Genomic DNA, 27,732 nt, shown 5'->3' with positions numbered 1-27,732 from the left:
GGCATTTCCCGTCACTGAAAGAGGCCTGCTTGCGGCACGCAATCGTACACACGAGCACAACAACGTCGAATATCGGGGATTCGCTGGCGCCGAGGGAATATATCACCGTATGAAGCTCTGTCAACTATTCTTAAACATTGACCACGCTAATATACCGTTATTTAGGCTAGTTGCACGAGAATAATACCTACAAGGCGATTCGAATTGTTGGTTCCGGCTATAACCTCTACTACTTGATATGGTGCAACAACGAGCATGAGCTCTATGATATGGAGGTACGATCAGTGCTCTAGTTTGCCCTATAACCCTATGTGTATGGCTGGCAGTTGACTAATGAGCACAATATCAGCTCGATCCAGGTCAACTTCACGACCTGTTTTTATCTACTTCTTCCTCCGAACCTGCCAGCACTGAAGCACGCGTTGCCGATATCAAAGGTGATCGCCCGACTGGATTCACTCCTATTAGTGCTCAAATCGTCCAAGGGACAGACATGCAGGAAGCCATGGCAGGCCCTGCATCCTGACGGTGATGTTGAAACATTAAAGGACGCATTGGCTACACAGTATGATCACTTTTACGAGGTCGAGCAACGACGAGTGGAGTATAACTTTTGCTCAAATGGCTATCTGGTTGATGCAGAGGGGCCAATGTGGGAAACGGATGGTCTAGTATATAGAGGAGGCTTGACATGGGATCACTGGGTATAATCGAGGAGAGATGTTTCAAAGACATACAGTAGGGCTACCCTGAGTGTCCAAACTAGGATAATCGATCTTTGAATTGTCATCGTTGGGGTGTTTAACCCTCAACAAGTACCTTTCCCTATCATCACTAGAGGTTATACTTAAATAAAGGGCTCTTCTCCTCCATCTCATCCAGCTCAGTATCAGTATACCTTCCCCTAACTTCGTCTTCGGTGAGAAGCGCCTTCTTCTTATTCAACTTGAAGAGCGCATACTCGAGGACAAGGCACCCAACGATGCCGGCTGATGCAAAGGCAAAGGAGTTCCCATACCCAGTGACATATCGAGGGGCCTCTTTCTCCTTGTATATGAAACTTCCGATAAGCCCTCCGACATTGCCCATACAAATCAAGTACCCAATTCCGATTGCACGCTTGATGGGATTGGGCGTGTTGGCGACGTTCCAGGCGTTGACACCAGGGAGGATGGGGTACATTCTAGAAGATCTTAGCGACTGATATGATAATTTGAAACATGGTAGAGGATAAATACCCAGCACAAGCCAGACAAACAGCAAAGTAGCATAACGGAATGTTGTCCTCTATCTCTGCTGCATGAGTGAAGAGTATGCTAAAGGCAACCACCTGCGTCACCTGGGGAACGACAATGAATGGCATCCTCCAGCTATAGCGGTCAGCAAATATGGAAAAGACCAGGGCGGACAATGCACCAAGTGCATAGGGTGGGATCGTGAGCAGCTGTGCCCGAGCTGAAGTAAAGCCCATCCCTTTAATGATCTGCGGCATGGTGAATTTCATAGCGTAGTTGGGAACGGCATTGGACCAGCTGCCAAGGATAAGCAGATAGATTTTCCAATCAGTGAGAACACTAAGAATAGCGGCCCAGTCAACCCCTTTTTTCTGTGGCGTGCGGACGCTGTTTGCTATCTGGCGGAGGTCGAGGAAGCGAATCTCGGAGGGAGTAAGCCAGCCGGACGACAACGAGGGGGCGTCAAGGAGGAGGAAAAATGACATGATTCCAAGGACAACTGTGGCGAGGCCTTCGATGATGAAGATCTATGCAGCTTTAGTTGACACCCTTCTCGACATATACTCGTAACTTACCCATCTCCACCCCTCGTAGCCCGCCAGTCCCTCCATCTTCGCAATCCCAAAGGCAAGGAGGCCCGAGACCGCTCCTCCAGATGCGGCCGACGTATACAAAAGGGCAATTCGAGTCTGGGTCTCGCCCGGGAGATACCATTTCGAGATGAGCAAGACTGCCCCTGGCAGGAATCCGGCCCTGGTACGGGTTAGATAGGTCAAGCATAAGAGTCGCAGGGAACAAACTCAAACAGGCCCAACAGAAACCTAATGGCAAGGAGCTCGTCGAAATTCTGGATGAACCCTGTGCACACCATAATGACGCCCCAGATGAATATTAACGATCCCAGGTATACCGATGGCCTTTTGAAACGGTTCAGAACCATGTTGCTCGGGACCTCTTTGCTTCTGTTAGTGCTTTTCTACTGGTGGAAATGAAAGACATACCAGCGAGGACATAAGGGATGAAGAAAATTGCCAAGGCGATGTTGTACTGCTCTCCGCTCATTCCCAGGCTGGGGAGGAGTCCTTCGATTTTGGCGTTGCCTATCATTGTCAGCCACGGATTGTCGCCTTCCAATCAGCCAAACCTACCAATATTGGTCTTATCGATGTATGCAAACAGATAGAGGAGCACCAGCATCGGCATCAGCCGCAACTGTCTTCACATTAGCTATCTTGCCGGCGTATTGGGAAGGGTACTCGTACATCGACCTATGAGTAAATTCGTCAGCATCCAGCACATAAAGCAGTAAATGGGAAGAGAATGCCTAACGTACTTTTCGAAGCACTTTTCTCCTGTCCTCGTCTGCAAAGTTGGAGAGAAACTCATCATCTGAAGGAGAAAGCCCATTCGCCGAGCGCTCCATATGCATTGCTATCTCTTTCTCGGGGAGGGCGTTCCGTTCGCCTTGTGCATGAAGGGACGTCATTTTGGACCGAGCTTGGGTGATATGACGAAGACCAGGTTTTGGAGGACTGTCAAACAAACCCCATGGGGAAGGGGTTGTTATAGTGAGAGGGTGTGACAGCCAAGACCTGGAGTATACCTGGCATCTCAATCCATTAGCATATGGAGAGATCGGATTATCCCCGGATTTGCTTCCACAAGGGTCTTTGGAGGGTGAAAGGCAAAGGAGAAGTTGATCCGGGGTGCTGTCAAGCAGACTCTTGCCGGGGTCCATCGTCTTGTGGAGCCGGGTCCGTGAAGTCCGTGGTTTCCGGAAGACCACGGGAAAGGCGGAGGCCGCTCGCACACCTAGCGATCAGTCGCCGAGCAAGACAAGCGAGTCTATCAAGTCCGTGTTTTCCGTGCCACAGTAAAGTGGTGATGCTAACCCATCGGTTCCAAACGAGGTCTTCCAGACTGTATATATGAAGGGCAGGCTAGTTTGGAAATTGACTGTTGACATCGCACTGACACTTCCAAACATAACTGGTTCTTCTGCTTCCGGATTAATCTACCTCTGATTTCTATCTTCTCTCTTTTACTACACATCCTCTCATCAACATGGTTGGCTTCGACATGCGCGGGTTGACACCTGCTCCCATTACCCCATTCACGACTACCGGCGAAGTCGACTATGACGCCATCCAGCGCCTGGGCAGCTGGCTCGGCAGCATCAATGGCGTCAAAGGGCTTGTTGTGCTCGGTCATGCAGGAGAAGGAACTTTCCTGACGGCTGAGGAACAAGTCTCGGTCATCAAGGCATTCGTCAAGTCCGTCGACGACAAAATCCCCATCATTGCCGGCATCACGGGCGAGGGCACCGAAGTTGCTGCGTTAGAAGCCAAGCGCGCCAAAGAGGCTGGTGCAAAGGCCGGACTTCTCTATCCCTCGCATGGCTGGCTGCGTTTCGGATACCAGGACGGGGCCCCTCAAGACCGCTACCGCCGCGTGTACGAAGTCAGCGGCCTCCCGTTGATCCTGTTCCAATATCCGGACAACACAAAGGCGACTTACAGCCTGAAGACGATGCTCGACATCTCGGCACAACCTGGCGTCTTTGCAATGAAGAATGGCGTCCGTAACATGCGACGGTGGGACACGGAAATTCCAGTCATCCGTCGCGAACAACCAGACCTCCAGATCCTCAGCTGCCACGACGAGTATCTGCTACATACCGCATTCGACGTGGACGGCTTCCTGGTTGGATACGGAAACATCGCCCCAGAGCCTCTGATTGAGTTGATCGAGGCAGGAAAAGCCAAGGACTATAAGAAGGCCCGGGCCATCCACGATCAGCTTCTTCCTGTCACAAAGAGCGTTTACCACCGCGGGTCTCACATGGAAGGCACGGTCGCTCTGAAGCACGCGTTGGTGGCTCGGGGCATTCTGTCACACGCCACAGTCCGTTCGCCTTTGCTCCCCCTTGAGCCGGGTGCTGAGGAGGAGATTCACGCTGCCATCGGGGCGGCTGTGTTGAGTAGGGTTGCTTAGGAAGGAGACATGTGCGGAAATATATAAGACTGATCATGTATATAAATCTTCTTGTGTCAGTTTACTTTCAACATAGCCCCAATAGAAGTGGTCGATATCTATCATAGTAGTACTACCTCGAGCCAGAACGATTACATGATCAGATAAATGACTCTTACGATGCTGCTCCGAGGCCGGAGAGAAGGGATTAGGTAAGCAGCCAAGCAGCCTCCGTGTTTTCCGATCCCCATCCGTGCTTTCTCTTCTTCATGTCTTGCGGGGACGCCGGAATCTCATCGATCGCCATGTCGCTCTCAACACCATCAGACATTGGACCCGCCGCTGCCTCGGGGTTGGCAACTCAGCCGCGCCGTGAACCCTCCACACCGACCAGTTACGGGTCGCCTTCGGACAATCGCCGAAAGCATTCCAAGGTCAGCCGCGCCTGCGACCCGTGCAAGTCCAAGAAAATCCGCTGTTCGGGGACATTGCCGTGTAGCACCTGCTCCCGACGTAGGCTTTCCTGCACATATGCAACTCGATACTCCCGCGGCCGACCCCCCACCCCACCAGCTCTCAGCAGCGAGACACCGGGAAATCCAGCAGATTCCACATCTCCTGGCCAGGGGCGGATAGGGACACGCCCGCCCGAGGAGAACAGAGAAGAGGAGGAGCGTCGCGCCACTTCGGAGCTGGTAATCGAGGGTCAGTACTTTGATCTGACGTCTGGTCTCACTTTTCTGCACAGGGCATGGAGCAAACTTTCCGCGCAGAGAGGCCAATTGATGTCGCACGGCTCAAATGAAGGCGCGAGGGATCAGCCGCTGGCGTCCGCGGGCGACCGACCGTTCTATCTTGACCGTCCCGGAGTCGAAGCGCTTCCGGACGATGCGACTGCCCGAGGATTACTGTCGCTTTACTTTGGCAGTTGCGTGGTTACATATCGCATGCTTCATCGACAGAGAGTCGAAGGATGGCTTGATCTTGTGCTCGAAAACAGGGCGCACGGCCATCCTCTGGCTGCATCGCTCGGAAATGCTGGCACGTCAATCATTCTCACCATCCTAGCCATCGCAACGTTTCGCAAGTACAAGCTTCAGAGTACTCTGTCAAATGATCTCCAATTAGCAGGCCTGCATGACAGCGATCCACTTTTCCACGCTGCCACGGGCCTCACCGAGTCTGAAACAGGGTACCCGAGAGTCGAGTCTGTGCAGGCTCGGCTGATTCAGGTTCTCTATTTGCTGCAGACTGGACGCATGAGCAAGGCCTGGTATACATTTGGCAACGCGTGTCAGATCATCTCATCGTTGGGTCTCCACCGCAAGCAGTTCCGACAGCAAAATGCATTCGGAGAGCAGTCCGACTATATTACCCAGCAATGTGCGAAACGTGTATTCTGGACTGCTTACACTATTGACAAGTATCTGAGTGTGGTATTCGGTCGACCGAGGCTCCTCCATGATGTCGAAATTGACCAGGAGTTTCCTGACACGGTCAACGATGAGGACATGGGGCCCGACGGTCCGCTGATGTCTGACGGGAGCGACGAGTGTCATATTACGTCTCTAATCTGCCATGCCAAGTATGTCCCAACTTCATCAGCGCTGACATGGAACCATAGTTGACATACGAACTAGGATTGCTCGGATAATCGGACGGATATCTCACGAAGTGTACCATCTGGGAGATGGACGACATGCCGATCGCGCAGCCGCCGCCGACGCGCTGATCCATGAGCTAAAGGCATGGCATGCAGCCCTGCCTCCACATCTTGGGATGGTTAAACTGTCTACCTTGGTTGCGAGCTACCGACGAGAGGCGACGGCCATCACCCTTGCATATTGCCATGCACTCATCCATGCTACCCGCCCATTTTTGCTTGGCGACGTAAACAGTCTGAGTGATGACCCGGCAATGCAGACTAGAATCAACGAGTGCCTGTCTGCAGCGCGAAAAGCACTCGAGATAATTGAACGAATCGTCGGCGACCGCGAACTGTCCCATTCGTTCTGGTGGACACAGTATGTCTTGTTCTGCGCCCTCGCCGTAATCTATGTATGGGAAATCCAGCATAAAGCCCTCCGAGACCCCATGCCGAATTTCGACTCCCACGAGGCCTTGTTTGACCTGGCGGAAAAGTGTCGCTTTCATCTCCAGGGCGCTGGTTCTGCTGCGCCTCCCAATCACCGATATGGACTGATACTTGATGAACTACGATTAGAAGCTCAGCGACAAACGGTGCTGAATGGCAACTCTCGCGCAATGTCTGGAACGGGGCAGAGCGCAGAACCTGGCATTGATGATACACTCAGTTTATGGGCTGATCATCCCATGGCGGATCAAACCGCCGAGCTGGACATGTCCACCAATTCTATCTTCTTCTCGGGCGCCAGCATGCTCCAGACTTGGCAGTCGACGGACTGGTTGGACCTAGATTCCTCGGTAATTCCCTATCCCACACAATCTGTACTCGGGACCTGCTGACTTCGTCTTAAGGCATTCGATCCTGTACTGAGCATATTGGACATTCCTCCTTAGACACGACAGCAGACGCTGGCTCGCTGACAGTGCGAATTTCTCCAATATGGGACACTCTCTGACCCTCTAAACCCATGATTCCTACCCTCGTGGGAATATTCATGACGGCAACCAGTAATACGACTCGATTGGGGTTAATGTTGACCGTCGTCTCCTACTCAAGGATGCCTTGTTTGCGCCACCCGAAGCCTCCGTTAGCGCCTAGTATACTAGCAAAATCAGACTCTACGCCATCGGATAAAATCTTGAGATAGGTACAGTCACGCTTCGATCGGTACCTTGATGGAACCCGATCTCTCTCACATCATGCGATTTGAGAGGGACCGTAACAGTTTTTTCAATACGTGCCCAATAAGCCTACGATCTCCCTAACCGCCCATCTGTCACATTCCACAGCCCCAACGCGGAAGCGCTCGTCACGACGATCTACTGTCGCTTCAGAGAGATACGTCACTGAGTGTTGATGGGCAGCCGGCCACAAAAGGAAATATGCTGCGCCGAGGCAGTGCTGATGGGACAAGCCGCCTTGGCAGGAACACATGGCGCTTGGCGGATTGCAAGACAAATCGTCATATGCTTGGGACGGAGCAGGCGCAGGCAGCTGATCGACACGAGGCGCAGCCAAGCGAAACAAGCATCCGAGCTATCCTGCTGCAATGATTGTATATGTTCGTTCGAAGCCGCACTGCGATAGGGTCTTCGGTTCTTGGCAGACGCAACAATGGGTAGCATTGCCTCTGTCGATTTGGACCCCACGGGGATCCCGCCCCATTTCCTCCTGAGGCCCATGCCTTCGATGACGGATTCAAGAGGCCATGCAGCGACAACCACCAACGGCATGACATCAGTCTGTTTGATAATACACTTTGAGGTTTGCTGGTCGCCCTGCGACTGTTACAATGATGCAATATGAGAGGTATTCTGCCATTCTCACGTCTATAAGAAGGCGCACATCTGCAGGCAAAGTGTCTTGAATCATCACCAAAACACCTCGAGTGATAACGAGCACCTAAGCCAATTCAGATATCTCCACCGCCCGAACAAAACCTCTTCTCCAAGCCATCAGTCAGTCCATCGCTTCGAACGCGCTCTCCGCAACCATGAAAGCCCAATTTTCCGGCCTCCTCTCCTTACTCGCAGTCCCTAATCTCGTTCAAGCCAAATGCCAACTCCACAACCAAATCGAAGACGACGAGAGAGGTGTGGAAACCAATGAGGATCTCTGCAAGAAGCAGGGCGAGGGTGACTGGAGTTTCACCCTTGACATTAGCGAAGTCGGCGTGCCGACCTTTGACGGTGACAATGCTTTTGCGGGCATCTCCGGTAACAGCGCCTTCATACTCTACGACAACGACTGCAATCGACTGGGTGTCTACGGTCCAGATAACGAGGGCAACGACTGTGGCACCCCGTATCAGATTGTGGAAGACTTTTTGGACTACGAAATTATCATCACCTCGGTCTTCCTGGATGTGGGAGACCCCGATTTCACCTATGAATATGGCGCCGGGGCGTACATGATTGGGGAGAACGACGACGAGTGTCATGATATGAGCAGCGGACTATATGCTCACCAGGGATGCAGGACTCACTTTCCTCTTAATGGCGATGGCTCGAACTAGAGCGCTGCGATGGTGTTGGGTTCTCTCTAATCCCCAAGACTTTCCCAACGCTGATTTTAGTGCTCCGGGATTACTTTTACTCTTCGTTCGTTGATTCTGTGACTTTGGTCGTAAGTAGTCAGTGGTGTGGTTTTCTCGTCGCATCATGTACTGTTATCTCTCTCATTGTATCATAGGCTATAGCTTTTACCTTTGAAACATATTCCATACTTCACAAATATACACCGTCCTTCAAAACATATGAGTCCGGGCTCAACAGCGTATTATCGCCATTGTCTCTGCTCATCCATTCTCTTCCTCGACCAACTCCTACCTGGGATGCGTAAACCTTCTGAGCAATACTCGTGCTATTGAGTTGGACATTTCTAATATAACTATATGTGTTTAGACCGATCGGCCATTATGCCATGATCTTCCTCGTTGCGATTCCGGGCGGGGATTAATCACGCAGCGTAGGAAGGCGTGGATTGCTATTGTTTGATAGCATCTCAGAACCCTCAATACCTCCTTGAGACATGGTCGCGTTACAGGAGATAAGACGCATGTTTGTCTGAAGATGCAAGCCAATCAGTCCTCTGCCGAGGCAGATTACCCCTGTGGTTGCAGCTGTTCGTGATATCCCAGCAAAGGTCCGATCCCAATGGTTTAGCGCTGGCCCCGACGCCAGCAGGGGTGCCCATCCCATGGGTTATTTATAGACCCCACCTGGGCACCATTCTCGAACTGCCCCGCTCGAACCCATCACTCTATTTCCATCGCATTTCCGCTTTCTCGCATCACTGGCAGACCCGAGGAAGCCCATCCACCATGAAGACCAGCCCTCGTCCAGCATCCGTCATTGACACTGACGAAAAAGGAACGCCCCTCCTCCAGACCAAACGATCGGCCGCTCGTGTGACAAAACGGCATTCAGACCCAGGAGCACGGAAGTCGTCGTCCACACACGAAACGAAAACAAAACCAACATCGAAGCCAGAACCGACCCTGATTGTCGGCGAGTCGCGATGTCATGGCCCAATACACAATTTGGTTACCACGTACGACGGGAACAATACCCTGACGATCTTTAGCACGGGCAAGGACCACAGCGACGAAACAAACGCAGTTGAAGGGGCATGCTTTCGCAAGATATTCTTGACTGGTGTGTTGCATCCTGCTCATAAATTGTTGCTTGGATCGCGGGCCTGAAAGGTTTGTCTAACACTTCGCTTGGACGCTACCAGATGAAACCGAAATTTTGAACCCCGATGCTGCATATGAGAGACAGAGATATGTGAAGTTGGTCATCCTCATATCGCACCAAGATGAGATCTTCGAAAATCCAACTATTTTTGTGGAGCAGCGAGTACATGCAAAGGACACACAGAAACAACAAACAGTAGCTCATGAGCTCATGTTTGGCACAAACGTTCAACTGGGAGTGGAATATGTTTTTCCAGGCTGTGGTGACGAGGACGCAGCATTCGGCAAGCGTGACCTTTTCGTCCGGTTTCAGTCTGTGAGTAAACCAATATCATTCTCTACACCACAGGACTGTCAGATCCTAATCCTTACTTAGTTGGATACGACAGTATTCAAGCAGTACATACAGCACGCCAGATACTACGGCTATGATCGCCACGAGTGCGTACAACTCAATAAGGAGAAGCTCTCGACCGGAGTCCACTACAACGTTGCGCCCGTTGATGATGCAAGCCAGGCTTCTCCCTTCAGGGGCCACCTGGAAAGTTCAGATCTACAGAGTTTATTGAAATCTAAGACTGGCAATCCACAGCCCAAGGGCTACTTCACAGAGCATGGGATTGAGCTAATCAAGCTGAGGTTCTGTGGGTATGGCAGGTGGACCAGAGGCCGAGAGCATGGAGGTGACTTGATTATCCACTTTGTGTACTCTCCCTCACCTATTCCCCCGACGAAACACTAAGAGTGTGCGGGAATATGCCTATACTACACGTGTTGATTGGTCTTTGATATTTTCGTCGACCCATGATTGGTTAAGACAGAGCTGCATTATCGTTTTCGGGCAGATACCTTTATAATTATTTATATAGTGCCTAGTGCTATCTTGCCCCTTGGATTCATGATACCCTCGTAGTTATATTCTAAAGTGGTCTTAGCTGATAGAGGTATAGGCAAGATCGTGGCCTCAGAAGAGGCACTAACCCAGCGCAGTGACGCCTCCAATCTGCCAGATGCTGGCTATGCATTCGGTCCCAACAGCCGGATTGAGCGGGTGTACCACATTCCAGTCGTCCATAACTGCTTGCTTTGGTGTCCTAAATGCTGTTTAGGCTTTTGAAGGGATGACATATTGCGGAGAGACAAGTCAAGGGTTACTGCTGTGGCTGCGGTGGTCTCTGTCGTCCTAGAAAGGTTTGGAACAAATGACTGCGCGCCAAACAAGACAAACCTGACATGGGTGGATTATTTCTAGATAACCTCCCAAGAGCTCATGAGCGCATTACTTTTGTAAATACACGTTTTTCTGTTTTCACATGTCTACGTAAAATAGCCACTGACGCAGTAGTACGGTCTGGGACGGCACGAAAAAAAAAAAAAAAAAAAAAAAAAGGAAGAAAGGAAAAAAGGTTTCTTGATACTCTCATACATGGCCCCAATTCCCCGAGCAAAATATACCTATGTGACCTTAAGTAACTGGGGCATTATCTTCAAGAATAACATCCGTCGCCTTCTCACTTGCCATGTAGATTGGAAGAGCAATGAAGAAGCCCGGAATCCGTGGAAAGATGGACGCATCAACCACGCGCAGATTATGGACACCTCGAACACGGAATCGCGAATCCAGAACAGCCTTTGGATCAGCATCAATCCCAATTGGACAAGTGCATGAGGCGTGGTGGCCCCAGGCCTCGTTTCGGATGAATCCTTTGACCTGCTCATCAGAGGTCAAGTGACGACCGGGCAACTCTTCTTCAATGGATCGCATGAAGGGTATTTTAGCGTTATCCATAATGCCGCGAGTGATGTGGAGCCCTTCGGTTATGGCATCTAGGTCTCGTTCGGCAGTCTCGGCCTCGTCGGGGCTAGTCGTGAAGTAGTTGAAGTTGATCTCTGGCACGTCTCGCGGGTCGGCAGAGGTGAGAGTGACAGTGCCATCCTGGTTATGCGTGTGGGCCTTGAGCACTGCCCAAGTGAAGTGTCGTTTATCCTCATTAGTGTGACTAGAATAGCCAGGGTAATAGCCGCGGAAGGCTGCAGGGCCGCCAAAGATGAAGAGGTCAGGGTCTGCATCAGCATAAGAGGACCTCTTCACCAGGCCAAAAGCAAGGCCGTTGGATTGATACGGCCCACTCCCTCGTTTCCAAGCTTCGAGGCATGGGTCGCCTGGCTGGCCAAAGGTGCAGTCCTTCAGAATGCGAAAGTCACTTGGGAACTTGCTAACAATTGGGATCTCATAGCGGTCTTGAAGATTGCCACCAACGCCGGGTAGGTCTTTTACCACGGGGATGTTGAACCTTTGCAGCTCGTCTTTGGGTCCGATGCCACTTAGCTTTAGCAATTGGGGTGTCCCAAACGCTCCTGCCGCAATAATAACCTCGCGGGACGCCAAAGCACGACGTTTCGTGCCAGGCGTAGATGAAATTGATCGGGGATCTGCTCTGTACAGGCTCTGCCCTTCCAAAAATTCGATGCCAATTGCTTTAGGAGGCGAAGTCCCCCCACGCGCAGAACTATCATCAAAAATCACCCGCGTAGCAAGGCAGTGTGTCCGAATTTCGAGTGGATGACCGAGGCGGACAGTTTCTACAAGATACTCGCGGGGGCCGTTGCGCCTGCCTTGGTGAATGGATACAGGAAGCTGATAGATACCTTCAGCCCTGTCGCGGTGAGCCTTGATAGAGTTCAGATCTTGCAGTAACAGGCCTAGTAATTGTAAGATCTTTCTGAAGAGACTCTGGCCGACTGCAGACGCAGCAGCGTTGATGATGGACATAAGCTTGAAGTCGGTCAGACCCTGTCTCAAGTTGGCACGATCCGTACCAAGCCAACCAGCGAAGCCGTGGCCCGGGGAGTTTTTCGCAACGTAGTCACAATTCTCAAGGCGCTCGAAATACCTCCGCATATGGTCAGGCCCCCACGATGAATCACCGGTGAGACCGGCAATGTTTGACCAGTCGTTGTCATGTGGATATACGGTGATCATCGCGTTGTGTACCGTACAGCCACCAAGGGTCCCTGCGCGTGGGTAGATAATACCCTTTGGCTTCGACCCCGATGGGGGCGATAATCCAACATAAAGCTGACCATCAGGCGTTGCATAAGTCATTTTCGAGTCTTTCCGTGCGAGCTCCTCGTCTGCGTAGTGGTTCACATAGTAATCCCAGCGCATCCGTTTGTCCTCGGTCGAATTGAAGTGAAATGATGGTACCTGCTGGTTGAGGTCTGATCCCTGATCATCCCCTGCCTCTAAGAGAAGAACTCGGGAACCTTTGCGAGCTAGATTTGCGGCTAGCGGCCCTCCTCCAGCACCTGAACCAACTATCACGTACTCGAACCCTTGTATGGTGTTGGACTGGCTCTCCCCCGAGACTCTTCCAGCAGCAGAGTCAGGAGGGCCGTCTACAAATCGGTTGCGAGGCTCGGCCGACCGTTCCATAATGTAACGCGATGTAATGCGGCGCGTGATCTCCGCTATTCAGGAGTTCGATGTTAAGATTTGATCAACAGCTTGTCCGTGAGACAAAAATGGGGCTTTATAGGTCAACTGGAAACACGCGAACAGTGACGCTGTACATATTCGACTGCTTAATCACTTGGTCACTATGGACAGCGTCGCGCACCCTAGGTACAATCTCCACCTGGGTCCAGAGATACGGGAAATTCTCTGCTATGGATAATAATGTCACTCACGCCAGATACCTCTTCCGGTAACACGTATTAGCTGGCCTGGTTGGGCCCCTATTGGCTAGTGGTAGAATCCAAGTCGCATGATACTGTTGGCCGATTGGAATTGAGCTTCAACACTGTATGGGCGACAACTGAAGTAGTGAAGTCATCTTTCCATCGGCAACCACAGGATACTACCTGCAATCATTTGTGTAATCTCGCCAATTAACCTTTAGATTAGCAACGGTTGTTTGCGGAAGGCAGATTACTCGACTCGTGATTCATCAATGCGGTGGTGGCATGACCACGTGCTTAGAGCGTCTAGAACACTCGGCCGCTGAGCCCAAACTTAATCTTTCGGATAGTCGGGGGTCCAGAACTCTATCTGGCTTAGGACAATGATAGATCCTCATGGCCGAAAGATAATAATGATGAATGATTTTCGGTCTCCTATCCAGTCTCAAGATGTCAGCTGCTGGGTAGTAATGAGCTTTAGTGGATGCTTAATTTCGGAGCTTCGCAGCGTCAGAAATGGTCTACAACGAGGATAGGTCTTCTAGCTAACAAAAACTTCGCATCACGCGTTAAGTGGCCATTCTAAGTGCCTTACACGTGAGTGTTTATCTGTAGGTAGATTGCATGTAGAGACTGCACGAGCACTACTGCAGTTATTTCGTCCTGGATACTACGCCAAAGCAGTATTAAATTTGCTATCGAACCTAGCTTTTCCTGCCTATCCGTCAAGCAAAGAACGCCTAACTGTGCCAATCGGCAAAGCGACCATCCAAGAAACACCAATACAATAACAGAGGACGACATCTACTCATGCAATTTTCCCGGAGAGCTCAACTCATCCCCGCGTCGGAGCTGCTGCTCTTCGTCAATGCTGAACTCAATCAGAAGAGTCGCTGCTTGTGATTGCTATCCAAAGGGAGCGTCAGTACTCGAATAAATCATATCGCCCACGAGCGGAGGCATACCACAATCGTGTATCCAAGTGCCTCTCTATTTTTCGGCTCCCACCCAGCTGGAAACCGCTCCTCCCCAAGCCACACCCTCAAGTCTTTGACATCGCCGCCAAATACAGCGAAGATGAGGGCGCCATTTCCAGAGCCTAGTCTATGTCAGCAAATGGAAAACGGCGTTATTTTCACACGCTTGAAGTGATAATACCGAAATACTTATGTCGAAAGCTGTGTGCCAGTGAGTAATCGCCGTTGCTGTGCTTGCTCTCAGCACGGCGCAACCCAGAGTAGTATGCTATGTCCGCGAGTGAGAGCGAGTGCCCTTTTGAGGCATGGGCAAGGAGCCTTTCCACGAGATCGCGATCGGGTGAGCTTTGGTCAGGGCAAAAGGCGATATCATGCCGGGTAAAGGAAGCGTCGTGTTGAATAACCTGAAGAATGCGTGAGCGATCAGTATTTCACCGCTTCAAGGGCAGTTTTTAGTGGCGGGAGAGAGGTATAGTATGAGTTCCATCCATGCGATTATGCTCCACTCACGATCAAGGCATTGAGATCATGCAAGTTGATCCAACCTCGGCCCTGGTCAATTTGCTTGGCTGGCGGTAGTGAGCCGTTCAGCCAGGGTAGGTGAGAGGTTATATGCACGTTGAATTGCGTGGGCCATCTGTCGGTATGTAAGATGTTTTCCATTTCGTGGAAGAATGCATACAGCCAGGCAAGTCAGCAGGCAGTCCCTGAATGATGCATCTTATTGCGTACCGTGATTGGCGAGACTTTTTAGCCTGTTCGATTCAATTAGCACCTTAATTAGGATGAAGGTACGTAGAAGAATACCCAGGACAGGGTGACCGCGAATCACTTTCAAGGTTTGGGGCGATGTACTTTGGCCAGTCACCCCCATGGCCTGGGTACCCTGGTGGTATAACTCCTCCAGCCGGACGACTACCGGCAACAAGGTTTATTAAATATGGAGCTGGTGAGACTTGTGTAAGATCTATGGAGGGACAGATCACCAACAGTCCAGATCAGGTCCCGAGCGCGAAGCTGCACAGCGAAAACAGCCAAAGATACTACCTTGGCGGATGCCCCGATAAGCCTCTTGAAAATGCCGAGACCAGTATTGAAGTAGTCAGCCATTTTGCGTGAAAACTTTTGGTTTCAGAGTATACGCGAATAGGTTCGAAGTTGGGGAGATATCACGGAATATAAATGGCACCTCCCACTTTAGCTAGACATTTAAATGTAATTTCAATACTTACGATCTAGTACCGTATCCATAATATAAACTACTATATTTCATGATTCTGTCAATATCATCACAGTTAAGTCCAGAACATCAGTTGAGCACGATTCGCGATGGCTGTATGATGGCACTTGTGTGGAGTCATGAGCCAAAGGCTTCAAGTGGCACGACCGCAGTGTCTGAAATATCCACCATCTACATATTTCTTTGCCCTCAAAGCGGTACAATCTAGAGCAACAATGGGTACCATAAACCTTGGATGTGTCGTCAACATCTTAGTACCTTGGCTGCCTCTTCGTGGCCTGAGACTTAGGCATCAATCTAGGTATATTCTTATTACTACTAAATTCGGGACACGGAGTCTAGACTTGTTCTAGCCCTTGGTAAATCTGTAGCATATGAGAGGTCATGGGAAGCCAATTAATACATGGTTCCCTACCCTGCTAGCCACCATTGACTGTCCAGGCGGATGACCGACGCGAGCGACACAGTATACTGCATGTGCTGAAGCTATAAAGATATGAAGTGCCTTACTACTAAGAGCCCCTCACTCTTTATGTCTGCTAAAGTGAAAGAAAATCACAAGTTACCCCAAGCCAAAATGTCATCTTTCCTGTCTGATCTCAAGGAATTCCGCGATATACTACAGGCGTACGCCGGGTCGGGCTCTGTCCCAAAGCAGGAGAACATTTTTTCCAGCCTACTCAGCCACTGTGATTCCGTCATTCACATTGTTACTGATGAGGATGGTACCAAGGCTACCAATGGAGAGATGTCTACTGACTGGGCCTTGCTGCTGAAAGACTGTCTCGATTACCTGGAGAGTCACCAAACCCTGCTGCAAAGTGCACAAAGTGAAGCTTATAAAATCGCAGAGGACATTAGACTACTGCTTGAGATTGCCCACGAAAAGGTTACAAACAGGGGGATCGACGATAAATGGAATCTGGCAAGTATAATAGAAGAAATAACAAAAGATTGATCTAACAAACGCACAAAATTAGACGGAGCGTATAATTCGGCAACATACAGTGTTCGCAGAGGGAGCTCAACATCAGATACAAATAAAGGGGCTTATACACCTAGTGTAAATGTGTGCTGGTGCAAAACTATTGCTTCTCTAACATTCCTAGACCACGTACTTGGCATTCCTTTCATTCTTACCAAAGAAACAGACTTCCACCGTTTTACTGAAGGTACCCTACCTCAATCCCTGACAGATATGTTATATCACGGACTGAAATTACCCCTTCTCAACAACATTAACATTCACAGACAGCAAGTACTTCAATAATTAATGCTCGCCTAGGACGTGATGCGGCTGCCAGCGAGTGCTAAACACTGATTTGTTTCACATCAGGTTAAGATATTGGGAACATGGACTTCTTGTACCAACACCTTATTAACTCATTAATTTGAGCAAGCTGTGCAATTCGCAGTAAGCCCCCTTTTCAAGAACCAGTTATTGCCTGATACAATCCGCAGTAGACCGTCGTATGAGCACTAGTCGAAGCAATTGCCATCTCCACATAGGACAACCGCCCGGTAATATACTTCCGCAATTGTCAGGCACATGATACGTCTCCAAACTTGTGAAAATCCGCTTTGCCTCCCACATTCATTGTACAAATCCCTCTTGAATACATCATCAATTCTTTCCCTCAGGGCCTCTGTCAGCCTGTCCTGTGCGCCGACATTCCGATAACCAAAATCATGTCGTCTGCAGCTCGGCTCAAAATTAAATCCCACTGGCATATCTGGAGCCATGGTACAGTCATCGGACGACCAATCCAAACAAGGGGGCTCTCTTGCCTCGCGAGCCGCGCTAAAAGCCTCGATATCAGTGTTGAAGATAAGATGGTCCGTTGTGGCGGCAGTGCATTCATTTTGCCTTTTGGAATTTGAGGATGCCAGCAGAGCATTGGTATTTGTGAAGAGCGTCAGGACAGTCCATACGGAGACTCTCATGCCGAGTTTACTCAACAGCCTCAGTTAATTCACGCAAAACCAAATACGTGGAGTACAGACTTACCAGTAAATAGTTATCTGCACGTTAGGTGAGACGTTAATGTTGTATAAGGAATGGTGAAACCTGTTCAAGCAGACGCAAGTAATGGCTAGTACTAATAGGAAGTGGGAACAGACTGTCGATCATGGTGCTTTAAGTACTAAAACCCACAAGGTAACAAAGCATGATCGAAGTATGGTTTCATGCTGATGATATCAACGGTAAAACTAGACTAATTTAAAACGATAACATAGTCTACCGCGTGTGAACAGCATGTGAAATTAATTAATTGCAGATATGAGATAACTTAAATTCTGTGTAACAGTCACCTTACCTGCCGCACTAATGTCGGGTTCCAGTATTGACTTGCGGATGTGGGTATTCTATACTAAATAGAGCGATATTAGGCTACATATCCGGAAATAAATACTAAGCTAAAAGTCTTATTGACAACCAAATTACGTTTAAGCTCTCTTATTTCCAAATGGACACTGGACAGTAGCTTTTCTGTAACAATAACCTTTACGAGAAGTTGTTGTGGCACACATAAAATAGTATAAGTTCACCTTCCCCTCATTGTTCATCTCCTAATTGTTGTGCCGCAGCCACCCATACCAAAAGACACTCAGATAAGCAGTCAATGAAAGCAGGAAATATGGTTTCTAGTGCGTGAAAATAAAGCGGGCAGATTGATTACGAATTGTCAGTCTAAGTGGTGCTGCAAGTAATCTCAAGCCATGATCCCGAACCTTCTTTGCAGGTCAGAGACTCCCAAATTTGACCGGTTCGAATGCACGAAACTTTGGTTGACACTAACCCAAAACCTTCATTTCCCACCTTCCCATTCCGCAAATTTATGGCACTTGAGCGCAGTCATCTGGGTTGACTGACCCAATAGTTCTTCTGGCAGCTAGAATTGCTGAATTTGGCATTCGAAGCTTTCATGTTTAAACACAAAGTAAACAAGCTGTTTTCGCATGTTGCAGATCACATTAAGAACAATGGTGGTTTATTAATCCGCAGATGAAGCACGAAGCTGTTGGAAATAAAAGTAGCTACTTAAACACCCGTGAGGGCCAAATGCACAGAAAAATCATCGTCCTCGTACCTTTCTGATTTATAACTATTCCTTCGCCCCCAACACCTTCGTGTAATTCGCACATGAGTCAAATATTAGGTTTATTGTCACTAAGTCCGCTAGGATTGTTTATTTGCTTCCTATAATGCACCCAGACTGCTAAAGCCTATGGGAATGCCAATATGATACCGTCAGGAACTTTCTAAAGGTGTGAATGGATATATCACTCAAAGATCTAGCCCAAAAAGAAAGCCTGGGAACAAAAAAAGAGTTTCCTCGCTAGATTTTTTCAAACCAAATCAGCCCGAAAGGAACTTGCTGGGATTAAGGTTACAGTTTTGCTAAAGTTTGATAGCCATTATCCTGTGGCTAAATTCTAGGCCATACTGTTGTCGTGAAGTTGCTGCAAACGGCCAAGGCTTAGTGGCTCCACTCACAGTGGAACCACCTGCCAACAATTAGAGTTAAAAAAAAATATAAGGAATTATTACAGCTGAGCAATGCATCAGTGTATGTGTAACGTTCTCTCACCCTGCTTCACAGGTATAATGGTATGACCAAAGTTGAGTCTGAATTCTGTTTCTGGTACACATCAACGGCACTCAACTTGCCAGACTGTTCCAGATCCTGAAGCTACCCATAGAGGGTATGTTGAAACTACGGTCTAGGCGCCCGGGAATTTTGTTATAACGACACCTATTTCTCACTCTAACTGCTTGTTATTAGGCCCTCTTGTATCTTATTCCCTTCCATGCTACGACTCTCCAAAATACCTCCCTTTCTTTAATCAACAACCGCTACATACACCCGGGCCATCATAGGATCATACAGTGTAAATAAAACTCCAGAATGACCGCAGCACCGCGTGTCCTAGTTGTATCCGGCGCCCTCAGCGGCGTTGACGACGAATTTTTCGGTAATCACGAAAGAATGCACCGGCCTGTCTACGCTAGGGTAGTTCTATCAGAAGAGGTTCCCCAAACTTTCTTTACGTGGTCTGAAGGCTGGGGCGGGGAATGCCGCCTGGAAGTCATCATTACCGCCCAGCTTAACAAAAACCGGCACATTTTCGTCACCGTCAACGGAAAGTTCTATGAGGGCACGAGCGAAGCAACTACGCAGTTAGCAGATGAACAAACTCAGTCTGCACTGGTGCCAAAGGGCGGCCTTCCTATCCCATTCTCGCTGCAGTTCTTTAACCGCGAGCCTTTCGGAGGCGATACAGCGACTATCTCAGTGTAAGACCCTCGCGAATGTACATAGATACTTGCAACCCATCGTCCTTAGTCAGCCCACGGGCTAACTAAGCCCACAGGGAACTTCCTCTACTTATAAGGGGCTGGTTCTAACCTCTAGCATTAATCTACTATAAGATCCTTATTCTTGGAATTAACCTATTATAATAAGCTATCTACTCTTATTACTACATTTCATACTACTTATAAACCTCCAAAAGGCCAAGGACCTTTATAATTTTAATACTTATCACCACAAGTGGTCTATTAGGAGTAATAATAGTTAATATACAAGTAAGGTCGCGACATGGCTAGAACCCTTATAATAAGATACCTTATAATAGTGAACCAGGCCCCTCTAGAACCTAGAATATAATCTATCCCTTATAAGAAGGGATAATATCCTTAATTAATAAAGGCTTAGAATCCTTATAGATATCCACCCCTATGCCTATTAATTTAGGGGTAATATTTAAGACACCTAGTTAATAAACCCCTTATAAGAATAATCTAAATAAAATTAAAGACCTTGTAAGCCTTACTACTAAAGAATTATAATATTAAGTTAAGGAACTATAAGGACCTGAGGCCTAAAGGGGTTGTGATAAGTGTGAAAGGGTATAAAGGCACTTAATGAGAAATATAAAAGGTAGAATCCATATGTAAATTAATAATCAGGTTAATATTATAGATTAATACTAAGTTACGAAGTCTCTACCTTTATAAAGGGAGGATATCCTTTTATATACTAAGTTAGCTAGGGGCTAACTTAGCCCATAAAGTTCTAGCTATCCTATATATATGTAGTAAGGGTCTTATAGTTACCCCCCCCTCTTAAGATCTTAGTCCCTTAAGACCTACTTATAATCTTTAAAAAACCTTTTATAAGTACTAAAAACCCCTTAGGGAAAAAAACTCTAGCTTATAAGTAGGAAAAAGGTATTATACTCCTATAACTAACCTATAGTCCTATAAGTAGATAAGGAATTATAGGTTCTATAACTATAAGACCTATCCTTTACGTGAATCTATTAGCTATAGAGTAGTATTAGGATTCTGCCTATAAAGTCACTACTTCCTTATAATACACCATTAGCCATACTAGTATTAGGTTGCCTTTTATAAGGAGGGTATTAGGAACTATCCCTTATATAAAGCCATTAGTTACTTAGTAATATTAGGATTCCACCCATAAGGTTATCAAACTCCTTATAAGGTACTATTAGCCATACTAGCATCAGGTTACTTATTATAAGGAGGGTATTAGGAACTAATCCTTATATAAAGCTATTAATTACTTAGTAACATTAGGATTCCACCTATAAGGTTATTAAGTTCCTTTATACCTACTTCCTTTGTCTTCTCGCGGTCCTATAAGAGGTGTGGAAGTCACTAATTAGTAAGGTAAATATAATATTATAGCTTAGAAGGTTCTAGATTATAATAAAGAAATAGAAGGTTCTAATAAATACTAGTTATGACTGCCTTTAGTAACATTACCCTAATATAAATACTAGCTTACTTCCTACTATAACTCTCTATCTACAACTTTCCTCTAAATACCTATCTTGCCCCCCCACCTGCCTTCGCAAGGTAAGCTTCTTCCTATACTCACATGTTGCTGCTTGCTCGCATGTTGCTGCTTACTCACATGTTATTACCTTCTTCGCGTGTTTCGCTCGCGTATGCTTGTGTTGCTCACTGGTTCCGCGAGATAGATGTTGAATACCACCACCCCCCCACCGCTGCCGCCGCTACCGCCGTTCCCATTGTTCCTCTGGCCAGGCTACGTGTCTCGCAGCAACTGATAATGGTCAAGTAAGGTCATTTAGCATACTGGCCAAACCACCTCTATGCTACCCAGATCCCTGCGCGGACCATGCGCGGGATTAATCTCATATTTCTAAACATGACGCGGGCACCTACTAATAGGGTAAGTCTACCTATCTTCTATAAGTATAAATACCCTTACTAACCTTATACTAGCTCCCCGCGAACTTCTAGGTTTTAGGAAACCCTCTACTATAAGGACCTCTTATAAGGGTATAATAGAATATTATACTACTAGTATAGAGCACCCTCCCTGAGTAGACTAATACCTACTTTATAGGCATATAAGCCCTATTAAACTAAGAGTTAGTATAGATAAACTAGCTAATCCTTTATTATATTATCTAGTATAGTAGTAGGAATCCCTACTAGCTTACTATTTAGACCTAGCTCTATGAGGCCTTCCTTATATTATAAGTAGGTAGATAGTCACTAACTAGTTCTAAGTATATAGAGTATTATACTAACCCTAATATAATACCCTTTAGTCCTTATATCTCTAGAGGTATTAGGTAGAAGTATAATAACTACCTCTTTTATAGATACTATAACTACTTCTTATAGTAGCCAGCTATATGAGACTTATATATAGTTACTCCTCCTAACTATATTAAGCCTAGCTCTATATTACTAGTTATAATATACCCTTATACTATCCTTCTATTATAATCTTATCCTAAGCCTAATAACTTATTTATAAAGCTATAAGTTCTTTCTTATCTAAGCTTAGTACCTCTTAGAGAAGTACTATAACCCTTAACCTTTTATAGTTATTATATACACCCCTAACTAACTAGGTAAAGTTAGTAACTTAATTCCTTATTAATAGAGTAGTAAGTGCTATAGGCCCTCTATATAAACCTAGGTATAGGAGGAATAGTTATATATTTAGTTATAAATATACTTTTTACCCCTATAACTATTAGAGTCCTTCTTTATTATAAATTAAATAGGGTTTTTATCTTTTATAAACTTTTCTATATAGTCCCTTTCTATAGGAACTTTACCTTATAGACTTATTAGTACTATATATTTTTATATAGTTCTTTACTAGGCTCTATATAGTCCTTCTATTTTATAAGGATCTTTTCTAATAATCCCCTCCCTAGCCAGGTAGCTAACCCTAAACCCCTAGTTATTATCACTGACCCTGGTGATCCTAAAGGACATAAACTACTATATATATCGCAACCACCACTAATACAAGGCTATATTTAATGGCCTATGGGATGAGTGGAATACTAATCCCCTATAGCAGCCCTAGATAGATTTTAAGAACGCGCCTAATAAGATCCTTACCTATCACTAATAGCACCCTAAGAAGCCCCCACTACCTGATTTCTTTAACTAAACTTCGTGTACACATCCTTATTCTATTATGTATCTACGTCTCTGGCCGTGATATCCGCATCGTTGAGGGGGGGGGGGGTAGTGTCATGGGCCTCACCCTGCTTATATCCCACTTAGGTCATTGCCACGTGACAATCCTCTATATATAGTCGGTCCCGCTTCGCAGAACCTCCATTAGTTCTCCATGCTTCGTATTTTAGTTTAATACGACCTTGTTCATTGAGAGACGTTCCTTACAGAGGGGCAACTTTTAGTGCGACGTTTTTGTTCCACTACTTTAGTCTGTTTCAAGCATCTTGATAATTTGAGATATATTCGTGCAACTATGTATCAGGTTTCTTCGATTGTTAGACCTGCCTTTCGAAAATGGCCCTCCGCGCTCGACACCCTAGACCCAATCACGTCCACGCACCACTCAAGGAAGGCATCGAAACCTTGCGTTGGGTTCGCTTCATACTCATTCCAGTTTCGCTTGATGAACCGCTTTAGCTCGGAGAAGAACTCCTCGATGGGGTTCAAATCCGGGGAATAAGGTGGGAGATATACAAGTTTAACGCCGGCATCTGAGCACATCTGCTCAATCCTCAATGTTCGATGAAAAGAAGCGTTATCCATCACGAGAACGGATTTTGGCGCCGGCCATCGGTTGCAGTGTTGAAGAAGTTGCTCGATGAAATCCTCGAAGACATCAGCATCGGTAGAGCCTTGAAATACTCGTCGTAGGACAATACCATCCTGAGCATACGCAGGTAGTATCTGATAGCGTTTATCCCGGTGAAACTTGGAGATCTGCACCGGTGTAACACCGAGAGGGGACCAACCTGTTCGTCGAAACCCAGCCCGCTTATCACAACCTGACTCGTCCACGAAGACCAGTTGGTATGACCGAAAGGCAGATAGGTTGTGGAGATAGAAGTCCCGTAAATCTGCGTTTCGTTCCTTCGCAATTTGTCGAGCTGCATTCTTGGACCAACCCACTGAAGCGAGCGCTCTGCTGATGGCTTGAATCGTCACACGCTTTCCAAATTCGTCCCAGAGAAAGAGCGCCATCTCATCTTGGTATAATGTCGGCTTTTCCATTAAATGTTCACAGAGAGCTTCCAGCATAGGCGGCGTGATACTCCGTGGTCGTCCAAAGCCGTTCCGGGGGGCTCTAACGTTCCCAAATACCTGCAAGTTCGAGCGAATATGGAGTATCGACTGTTTGCTACAGCCCGCAGCAAGGGCCATCTGAGATGTCGTTAGCGAGTTACTCTGGATCATATGGTGGATGAGCTCGAGTTGTGGCGGCTTTAAATTCGGTGCCATCTTGCTTGTTGCAACGTAGGCGAATCATCATCAGCTGTTGCAACATGGATTCTCGGAACGAGATCGGGGATCATCGCGGGCCGACCATAGACCCGAGATCTCTGTGCGGTTCCATTATATCCTTGTCATGTGATTAATGCCTAATTGCCCCTCATTGCTGCCTGAAATGACCGGGGCCACTGTTGACGTCACCAATAGTGAGTGGGCAGATCTCCTGAGCTGAGATACTATTTTTATCGTTGGCAAAAGCGTAGATCGCTCGAGCGAAGCTGAGTCCACTCAGGCTGGCCGTGTTCTGACTCTGCGACTGTTAACTGCACTATTGCTTTGCGAATGAAAGAAACAAAGTTGTGAGTGAGAGCAACGCCGAATGCTATAACAACCATGGAGCAGGAAAGCACGATCACGCACAGCGGCGAGCCGAACCCAGTCGACTCTACTGGTCTATGCCTGCTGTCCTTAGATGGTGGCGGCGCGCGAGGCCTCTCATCACTCTACATCCTGAAGAGCATCATGGACCGGCTCAACCATGTGCGGGAGCAGAACAAGCTCCCTCGGGTGAAGCCGTGCGAAGTGTTCGACCTGATCGGGGGCACGAGCACTGGTGGGTGAGTGGACTTACCATCTTTGATACGACGCGCTGACTGCCGGCAAGCCTCATCGCGATCATGCTAGGCCGGCTCGAGATGGATGTCGATGAGTGCATTGACGCGTATAGCGATCTTGCAGCAGCAGTGTTCGGCGAGAAGCTAAGATCAATCCCTTTCAACTTATTCAAGGGTGATATCACGGCCCGGTTCGACCTAGCGAAGCTGGAGAGCGCGATCCGAAAGGTGGTCGAGGACAGCGGTGCATCTATGCAGGACTTGTTTAATGATGGCACTGAACGTGGATGCAGAACGTAAGTGCGTTACTGATGGGGGTGATATCTCTAACGCAGTTAGCTTCGTTTGTACCGCCGACCGCCACACGAAAGACATTGTTCGCCTCCGAAGCTATAGCCTCCCTCACGAGCCAAATATCCCCGCGACGATATGTCAAGCCGCCCTCGCGACGTCTGCCGCCACAACCTTCTTTGAACCCGCTAGCATCGGAGACCGCTCGTTTGCAGATGGTGGACTAGGCGCGAACAACCCAGTGAATGAAGTGGAGGGCGAGGCGTCAAATATATGGTGCCCTGAGATGGGAGACCTAAAGCCGCTAGTCAAGTGCTTTATCTCGATCGGAACAGGAAATCCAGGCAAGAAACCGTTCGAGGACAGTATGCTGAAGTTCGTCGGGAGGACAGTGGTGCAGATTGCAACCGAGACAGAGCACACGGAGAGGAGATTCATAGCGAGATGGGCAAGGCATTTCGACGAGAAGCGGTACTTCCGGTTTAATGTCGAGCAGGGGCTGCAGGAGATTGGGCTTGAGGAATACAAGAAGAAGGGAGCGATGGAGGCGGCGACGGAGGGCTACCTCATGCATACCACACAGAAGTTCCGGGTGCGGGACTGCATTCAGAACATGAGTCTCAAAGAGAGTGTGTATCTCGAGGATTTTGCACGGCGAATAAAAACATTAAACTGATGTTTGCAGACAAGACCGGACCAGATTTTGCCACTGTTATACGGGTATGTGCATTACTGCCGGCCAGCCTGTTCCATACTAAAATGTACAGGAACATACCATTCGATGGGAGTCAGGTACGAAGACCGTGAGCTGGTCATTCTGTTGCTAATTCCTCGAATTCATCGCTAAATGGTCTTTATACATAGTTCAACGCTTCGCTGTGCCATTCGACCTTACCGCTGTGCCGGTGACTGAAAATTTCTTGGGACGGCAAGACGAACTAGACAATCTATGGCAGTATTTACAGCCGAAAAGTTCCCAGTCACGAAAAGTTGCGATTCTTCTTGGGCTTGGGGGAATAGGAAAGACGCAACTAGCGATTCGCTTTGCACGACACCACAAGCACGATTTCACTGCCATCTTTTGGTTGAGTGGCAACGATCGAGGCACGCTCTTGCAATGTTTGAGCTCTATCTTACCCCGATTACCAGGACAGTCTCAGAACGAGGCAATCAATGACGAGGAAGTGGAGCAACGAGCTAGGCATGTGCTACGATGGCTCGCAACAGAGGGAAACTCACGCTGGCTAATCATTTTTGACAACATTGAACAATACTCTCTCGTCAAAAGTGCTGCTGGTGATGCATATGATATTGGAGAATTTTTCCCCGCGGCTGATCATGGTTCCATTCTCATTACCACTCGGCTCCAAAATTTGACTGAACTAGGGAAATCTTTCCCAGTCAACAGACTCGACTCTGATGATGCAATCAAACTACTCTTGCAAAGTAGCCGTGTATCAGCAAAGAATACCATCAGTGGGTCTGAGAGCAATCCAGGTACTTCGGCCCTTAATACGCAGATCTTATTTATGATACTAACGCAAGTAGATACGCTGGCTCTTGCTCGTCGACTAGGTGGACTTCCATTAGCAATAGTCATCGCTGGGGCCTTCATGCGTGAAACTGGAACCAGCACCACTGAGTACTTGCAGTACTACCAAGAATCTTGGTCCGACCTACAGCTACAATCAAACCTTGAGCGCCAGTACGAACATAACATGCTACAAACGTGGATGATCTCATATCGTGAGATCCAGAAGCGGGATCCGCAGGCAGCGGACTTGCTGCTTTTTCTTGCTCACTTCGATAATCGAGATATCTGGTATGAATTGATAAAAAGCAGCCACCACAGCTCAAATGTTCCTGTTTGGCTTGAAAAGACTATATCAAGCGGTCTGGCGTTCAAGTCCGTTGTCCGGACTCTCATCGGGTTCTCTCTTCTTGAGACTAAGGAACAAGACGGAGGATACGCTATGCACCCAGTGGTACAATACTGGTGCATTCACCTTGCCAACGCAGACAGAAGCGTGGATTTAACCCAGCTCGACCAACTGGCACTGATATCTGTTGGATACACTGTCCCAAGTTCAAGTGACAGAAATTATTCTAGGCTTCAGCAACGGCTTATTCCGCACGCGAATTATGTACGTTATAGGGATTGGCCGGATGACAACATTGATACTGCGGTATGGGGAGCATTCGATGCCTTGGGGAATCTTTACTCTGATCAGGGGAAGCCAAAGGAGGCGGAGGAGATGTACCGGCGAGCACTGGCAGGGTACGAGAAGGCCCTCGGTCCAGATCATACATCCACTCTCAACACTGTCAACAACATTGGTCTTCTCTATAAAGATCAGGGGAATCTACAAGTGGCAGAGCAGATGTACCAGCGAGCATTGGTAGGGTACGAGAAGGCCCTTGGTCCAGATCATACGTCCACTCTTGATACTATTAACAACCTTGGTCTTCTCTACAAGGATCAGGGGAATCTACAAGTGGCAGAGCAGATGTACCAGCGAGCATTGGCAGGGTACGAGAAGGCCCTTGGTCCAGATCATACGTCCACTCTCGACACCGTTAACAACCTTGGTCTTCTCTAC

At 47.9% G+C, this 27,732-nt stretch overlaps 11 protein-coding genes across 11 annotated transcripts in view; 8 read left to right on the top strand and 3 right to left on the bottom strand.

Moving 5' to 3' along the window:
* Positions 1–825: 825 nt before the first annotated feature.
* On the bottom strand, positions 826–2,725 carry BJX68DRAFT_275109 (putative MFS transporter). The gene is made up of 7 exons (XM_071047777.1): positions 2,569–2,725; positions 2,384–2,447; positions 2,237–2,335; positions 2,036–2,189; positions 1,811–1,988; positions 1,239–1,762; positions 826–1,183 (listed from the first exon to the last, which is right to left on the bottom strand). Exons 1-7 carry the CDS (start codon positions 2,719–2,721, stop codon positions 835–837), a joined length of 1,521 nt encoding a protein of 506 aa, XP_070899903.1. The 5' UTR covers positions 2,722–2,725; the 3' UTR covers positions 826–834.
* Positions 2,726–3,299: 574 nt separating this feature from the next.
* BJX68DRAFT_275105 (dihydrodipicolinate synthase family protein) lies at positions 3,300–4,301 on the top strand (the record flags this gene model as incomplete). Its single annotated transcript, XM_071047776.1, has 1 exon — positions 3,300–4,301. The coding sequence occupies one exon, from the start codon at positions 3,300–3,302 to the stop codon at positions 4,227–4,229; it is 930 nt and encodes a 309-aa protein (XP_070899902.1). The 3' UTR covers positions 4,230–4,301.
* A 212-nt stretch (positions 4,302–4,513) lies between these two features.
* BJX68DRAFT_265889 (transcription factor domain-containing protein) lies at positions 4,514–6,749 on the top strand (the record flags this gene model as incomplete). Its single annotated transcript, XM_071045343.1, has 3 exons — positions 4,514–5,793; positions 5,849–6,653; positions 6,708–6,749. 3 exons carry the CDS (start codon positions 4,514–4,516, stop codon positions 6,747–6,749), a joined length of 2,127 nt encoding a protein of 708 aa, XP_070899901.1.
* A 235-nt stretch (positions 6,750–6,984) lies between these two features.
* On the top strand, positions 6,985–7,451 carry BJX68DRAFT_235448 (uncharacterized protein). The gene has a single exon (XM_071039885.1). The coding sequence runs from the start codon at positions 7,213–7,215 to the stop codon at positions 7,441–7,443; it is 231 nt and encodes a 76-aa protein (XP_070899900.1). The 5' UTR covers positions 6,985–7,212; the 3' UTR covers positions 7,444–7,451.
* A 216-nt stretch (positions 7,452–7,667) lies between these two features.
* On the top strand, positions 7,668–8,469 carry BJX68DRAFT_235447 (uncharacterized protein). Its single transcript, XM_071039884.1, has one exon. The coding sequence runs from the start codon at positions 7,850–7,852 to the stop codon at positions 8,369–8,371; it is 522 nt and encodes a 173-aa protein (XP_070899899.1). The 5' UTR covers positions 7,668–7,849; the 3' UTR covers positions 8,372–8,469.
* A 647-nt stretch (positions 8,470–9,116) lies between these two features.
* On the top strand, positions 9,117–10,426 carry BJX68DRAFT_65224 (uncharacterized protein). Its single transcript, XM_071049557.1, has 3 exons — positions 9,117–9,512; positions 9,595–9,869; positions 9,930–10,426. Exons 1-3 carry the CDS (start codon positions 9,179–9,181, stop codon positions 10,293–10,295), a joined length of 975 nt encoding a protein of 324 aa, XP_070899898.1. The 5' UTR covers positions 9,117–9,178; the 3' UTR covers positions 10,296–10,426.
* A 592-nt stretch (positions 10,427–11,018) lies between these two features.
* Positions 11,019–12,989, bottom strand: BJX68DRAFT_275103 (GMC family oxidoreductase; the record flags this gene model as incomplete). The annotated part of the gene is made up of 1 exon (XM_071047775.1): positions 11,019–12,989. One exon carries the CDS (start codon positions 12,987–12,989, stop codon positions 11,019–11,021), a length of 1,971 nt encoding a protein of 656 aa, XP_070899897.1.
* Positions 12,990–14,038: 1,049 nt separating this feature from the next.
* On the bottom strand, positions 14,039–15,321 carry BJX68DRAFT_254671 (uncharacterized protein; the record flags this gene model as incomplete). Its single annotated transcript, XM_071042914.1, has 7 exons — positions 14,039–14,140; positions 14,200–14,338; positions 14,401–14,615; positions 14,722–14,780; positions 14,944–14,966; positions 15,019–15,126; positions 15,191–15,321. The coding sequence occupies 7 exons, from the start codon at positions 15,319–15,321 to the stop codon at positions 14,039–14,041; spliced, it is 777 nt and encodes a 258-aa protein (XP_070899896.1).
* A 707-nt stretch (positions 15,322–16,028) lies between these two features.
* Positions 16,029–16,765, top strand: BJX68DRAFT_265884 (uncharacterized protein; the record flags this gene model as incomplete). The annotated part of the gene is made up of 4 exons (XM_071045342.1): positions 16,029–16,380; positions 16,432–16,514; positions 16,561–16,623; positions 16,703–16,765. The coding sequence occupies 4 exons, from the start codon at positions 16,029–16,031 to the stop codon at positions 16,763–16,765; spliced, it is 561 nt and encodes a 186-aa protein (XP_070899895.1).
* A 2,597-nt stretch (positions 16,766–19,362) lies between these two features.
* Positions 19,363–19,755, top strand: BJX68DRAFT_265883 (uncharacterized protein; the record flags this gene model as incomplete). Its single annotated transcript, XM_071045341.1, has 1 exon — positions 19,363–19,755. The coding sequence occupies one exon, from the start codon at positions 19,363–19,365 to the stop codon at positions 19,753–19,755; it is 393 nt and encodes a 130-aa protein (XP_070899894.1).
* Positions 19,756–25,512: 5,757 nt separating this feature from the next.
* BJX68DRAFT_65137 (uncharacterized protein) overlaps positions 25,513–27,732 on the top strand; it is a 4,048-nt gene continuing 1,828 nt past the window's right edge. The window contains exons 1-4 of the mRNA XM_071049556.1: positions 25,513–25,852; positions 25,900–25,924; positions 25,997–26,629; positions 26,681–27,672. Of these exons, the coding sequence (XP_070899893.1) occupies positions 25,808–25,852; positions 25,900–25,924; positions 25,997–26,629; positions 26,681–27,672 (1,695 nt within the window). The 5' untranslated portion in view covers positions 25,513–25,807. The remainder of the gene's footprint in view (positions 25,853–25,899; positions 25,925–25,996; positions 26,630–26,680; positions 27,673–27,732) is intronic.

Source organism: Aspergillus pseudodeflectus, assembly GCF_044049435.1.
Source record: "Aspergillus pseudodeflectus strain CBS 756.74 chromosome Unknown BJX68scaffold_17, whole genome shotgun sequence".
NCBI classification, from domain to species: Eukaryota; Fungi; Ascomycota; class Eurotiomycetes; order Eurotiales; family Aspergillaceae; genus Aspergillus; species Aspergillus pseudodeflectus.
Note: the sequence above shows the minus strand (reverse complement) of the source record. Positions and strands in the feature narration are given on the sequence as shown.

Bases quoted from the DNA above. Each gene is read 5' to 3' on its own strand.
- BJX68DRAFT_275109 (XM_071047777.1), bottom strand. From the start codon at position 2,721: ATGACGTCCCTTCATGCACAAGGCGAACGGAACGCCCTCCCCGAGAAA. The intron at 2,448-2,568 runs GTACGTTAGGCA...ATGTGAAGACAG, and splicing joins GGAGAAAAGTGCTTCGAAAA to TTGCGGCTGATGCCGATGCT. The intron at 1,989-2,035 runs GTTTGTTCCCTG...AACCCGTACCAG, and splicing joins TTTCTGTTGGGCCTGTTTGA to GGCCGGATTCCTGCCAGGGG.
- BJX68DRAFT_235448 (XM_071039885.1), top strand. From the start codon at position 7,213: ATGGGCAGCCGGCCACAAAAGGAAATATGCTGCGCCGAGGCAGTGCTG.
- BJX68DRAFT_235447 (XM_071039884.1), top strand. From the start codon at position 7,850: ATGAAAGCCCAATTTTCCGGCCTCCTCTCCTTACTCGCAGTCCCTAAT.
- BJX68DRAFT_65224 (XM_071049557.1), top strand. From the start codon at position 9,179: ATGAAGACCAGCCCTCGTCCAGCATCCGTCATTGACACTGACGAAAAA. The intron at 9,513-9,594 runs GTGTGTTGCATC...GGACGCTACCAG, and splicing joins TCGCAAGATATTCTTGACTG to ATGAAACCGAAATTTTGAAC. The intron at 9,870-9,929 runs GTGAGTAAACCA...ATCCTTACTTAG, and splicing joins TTTTCGTCCGGTTTCAGTCT to TTGGATACGACAGTATTCAA.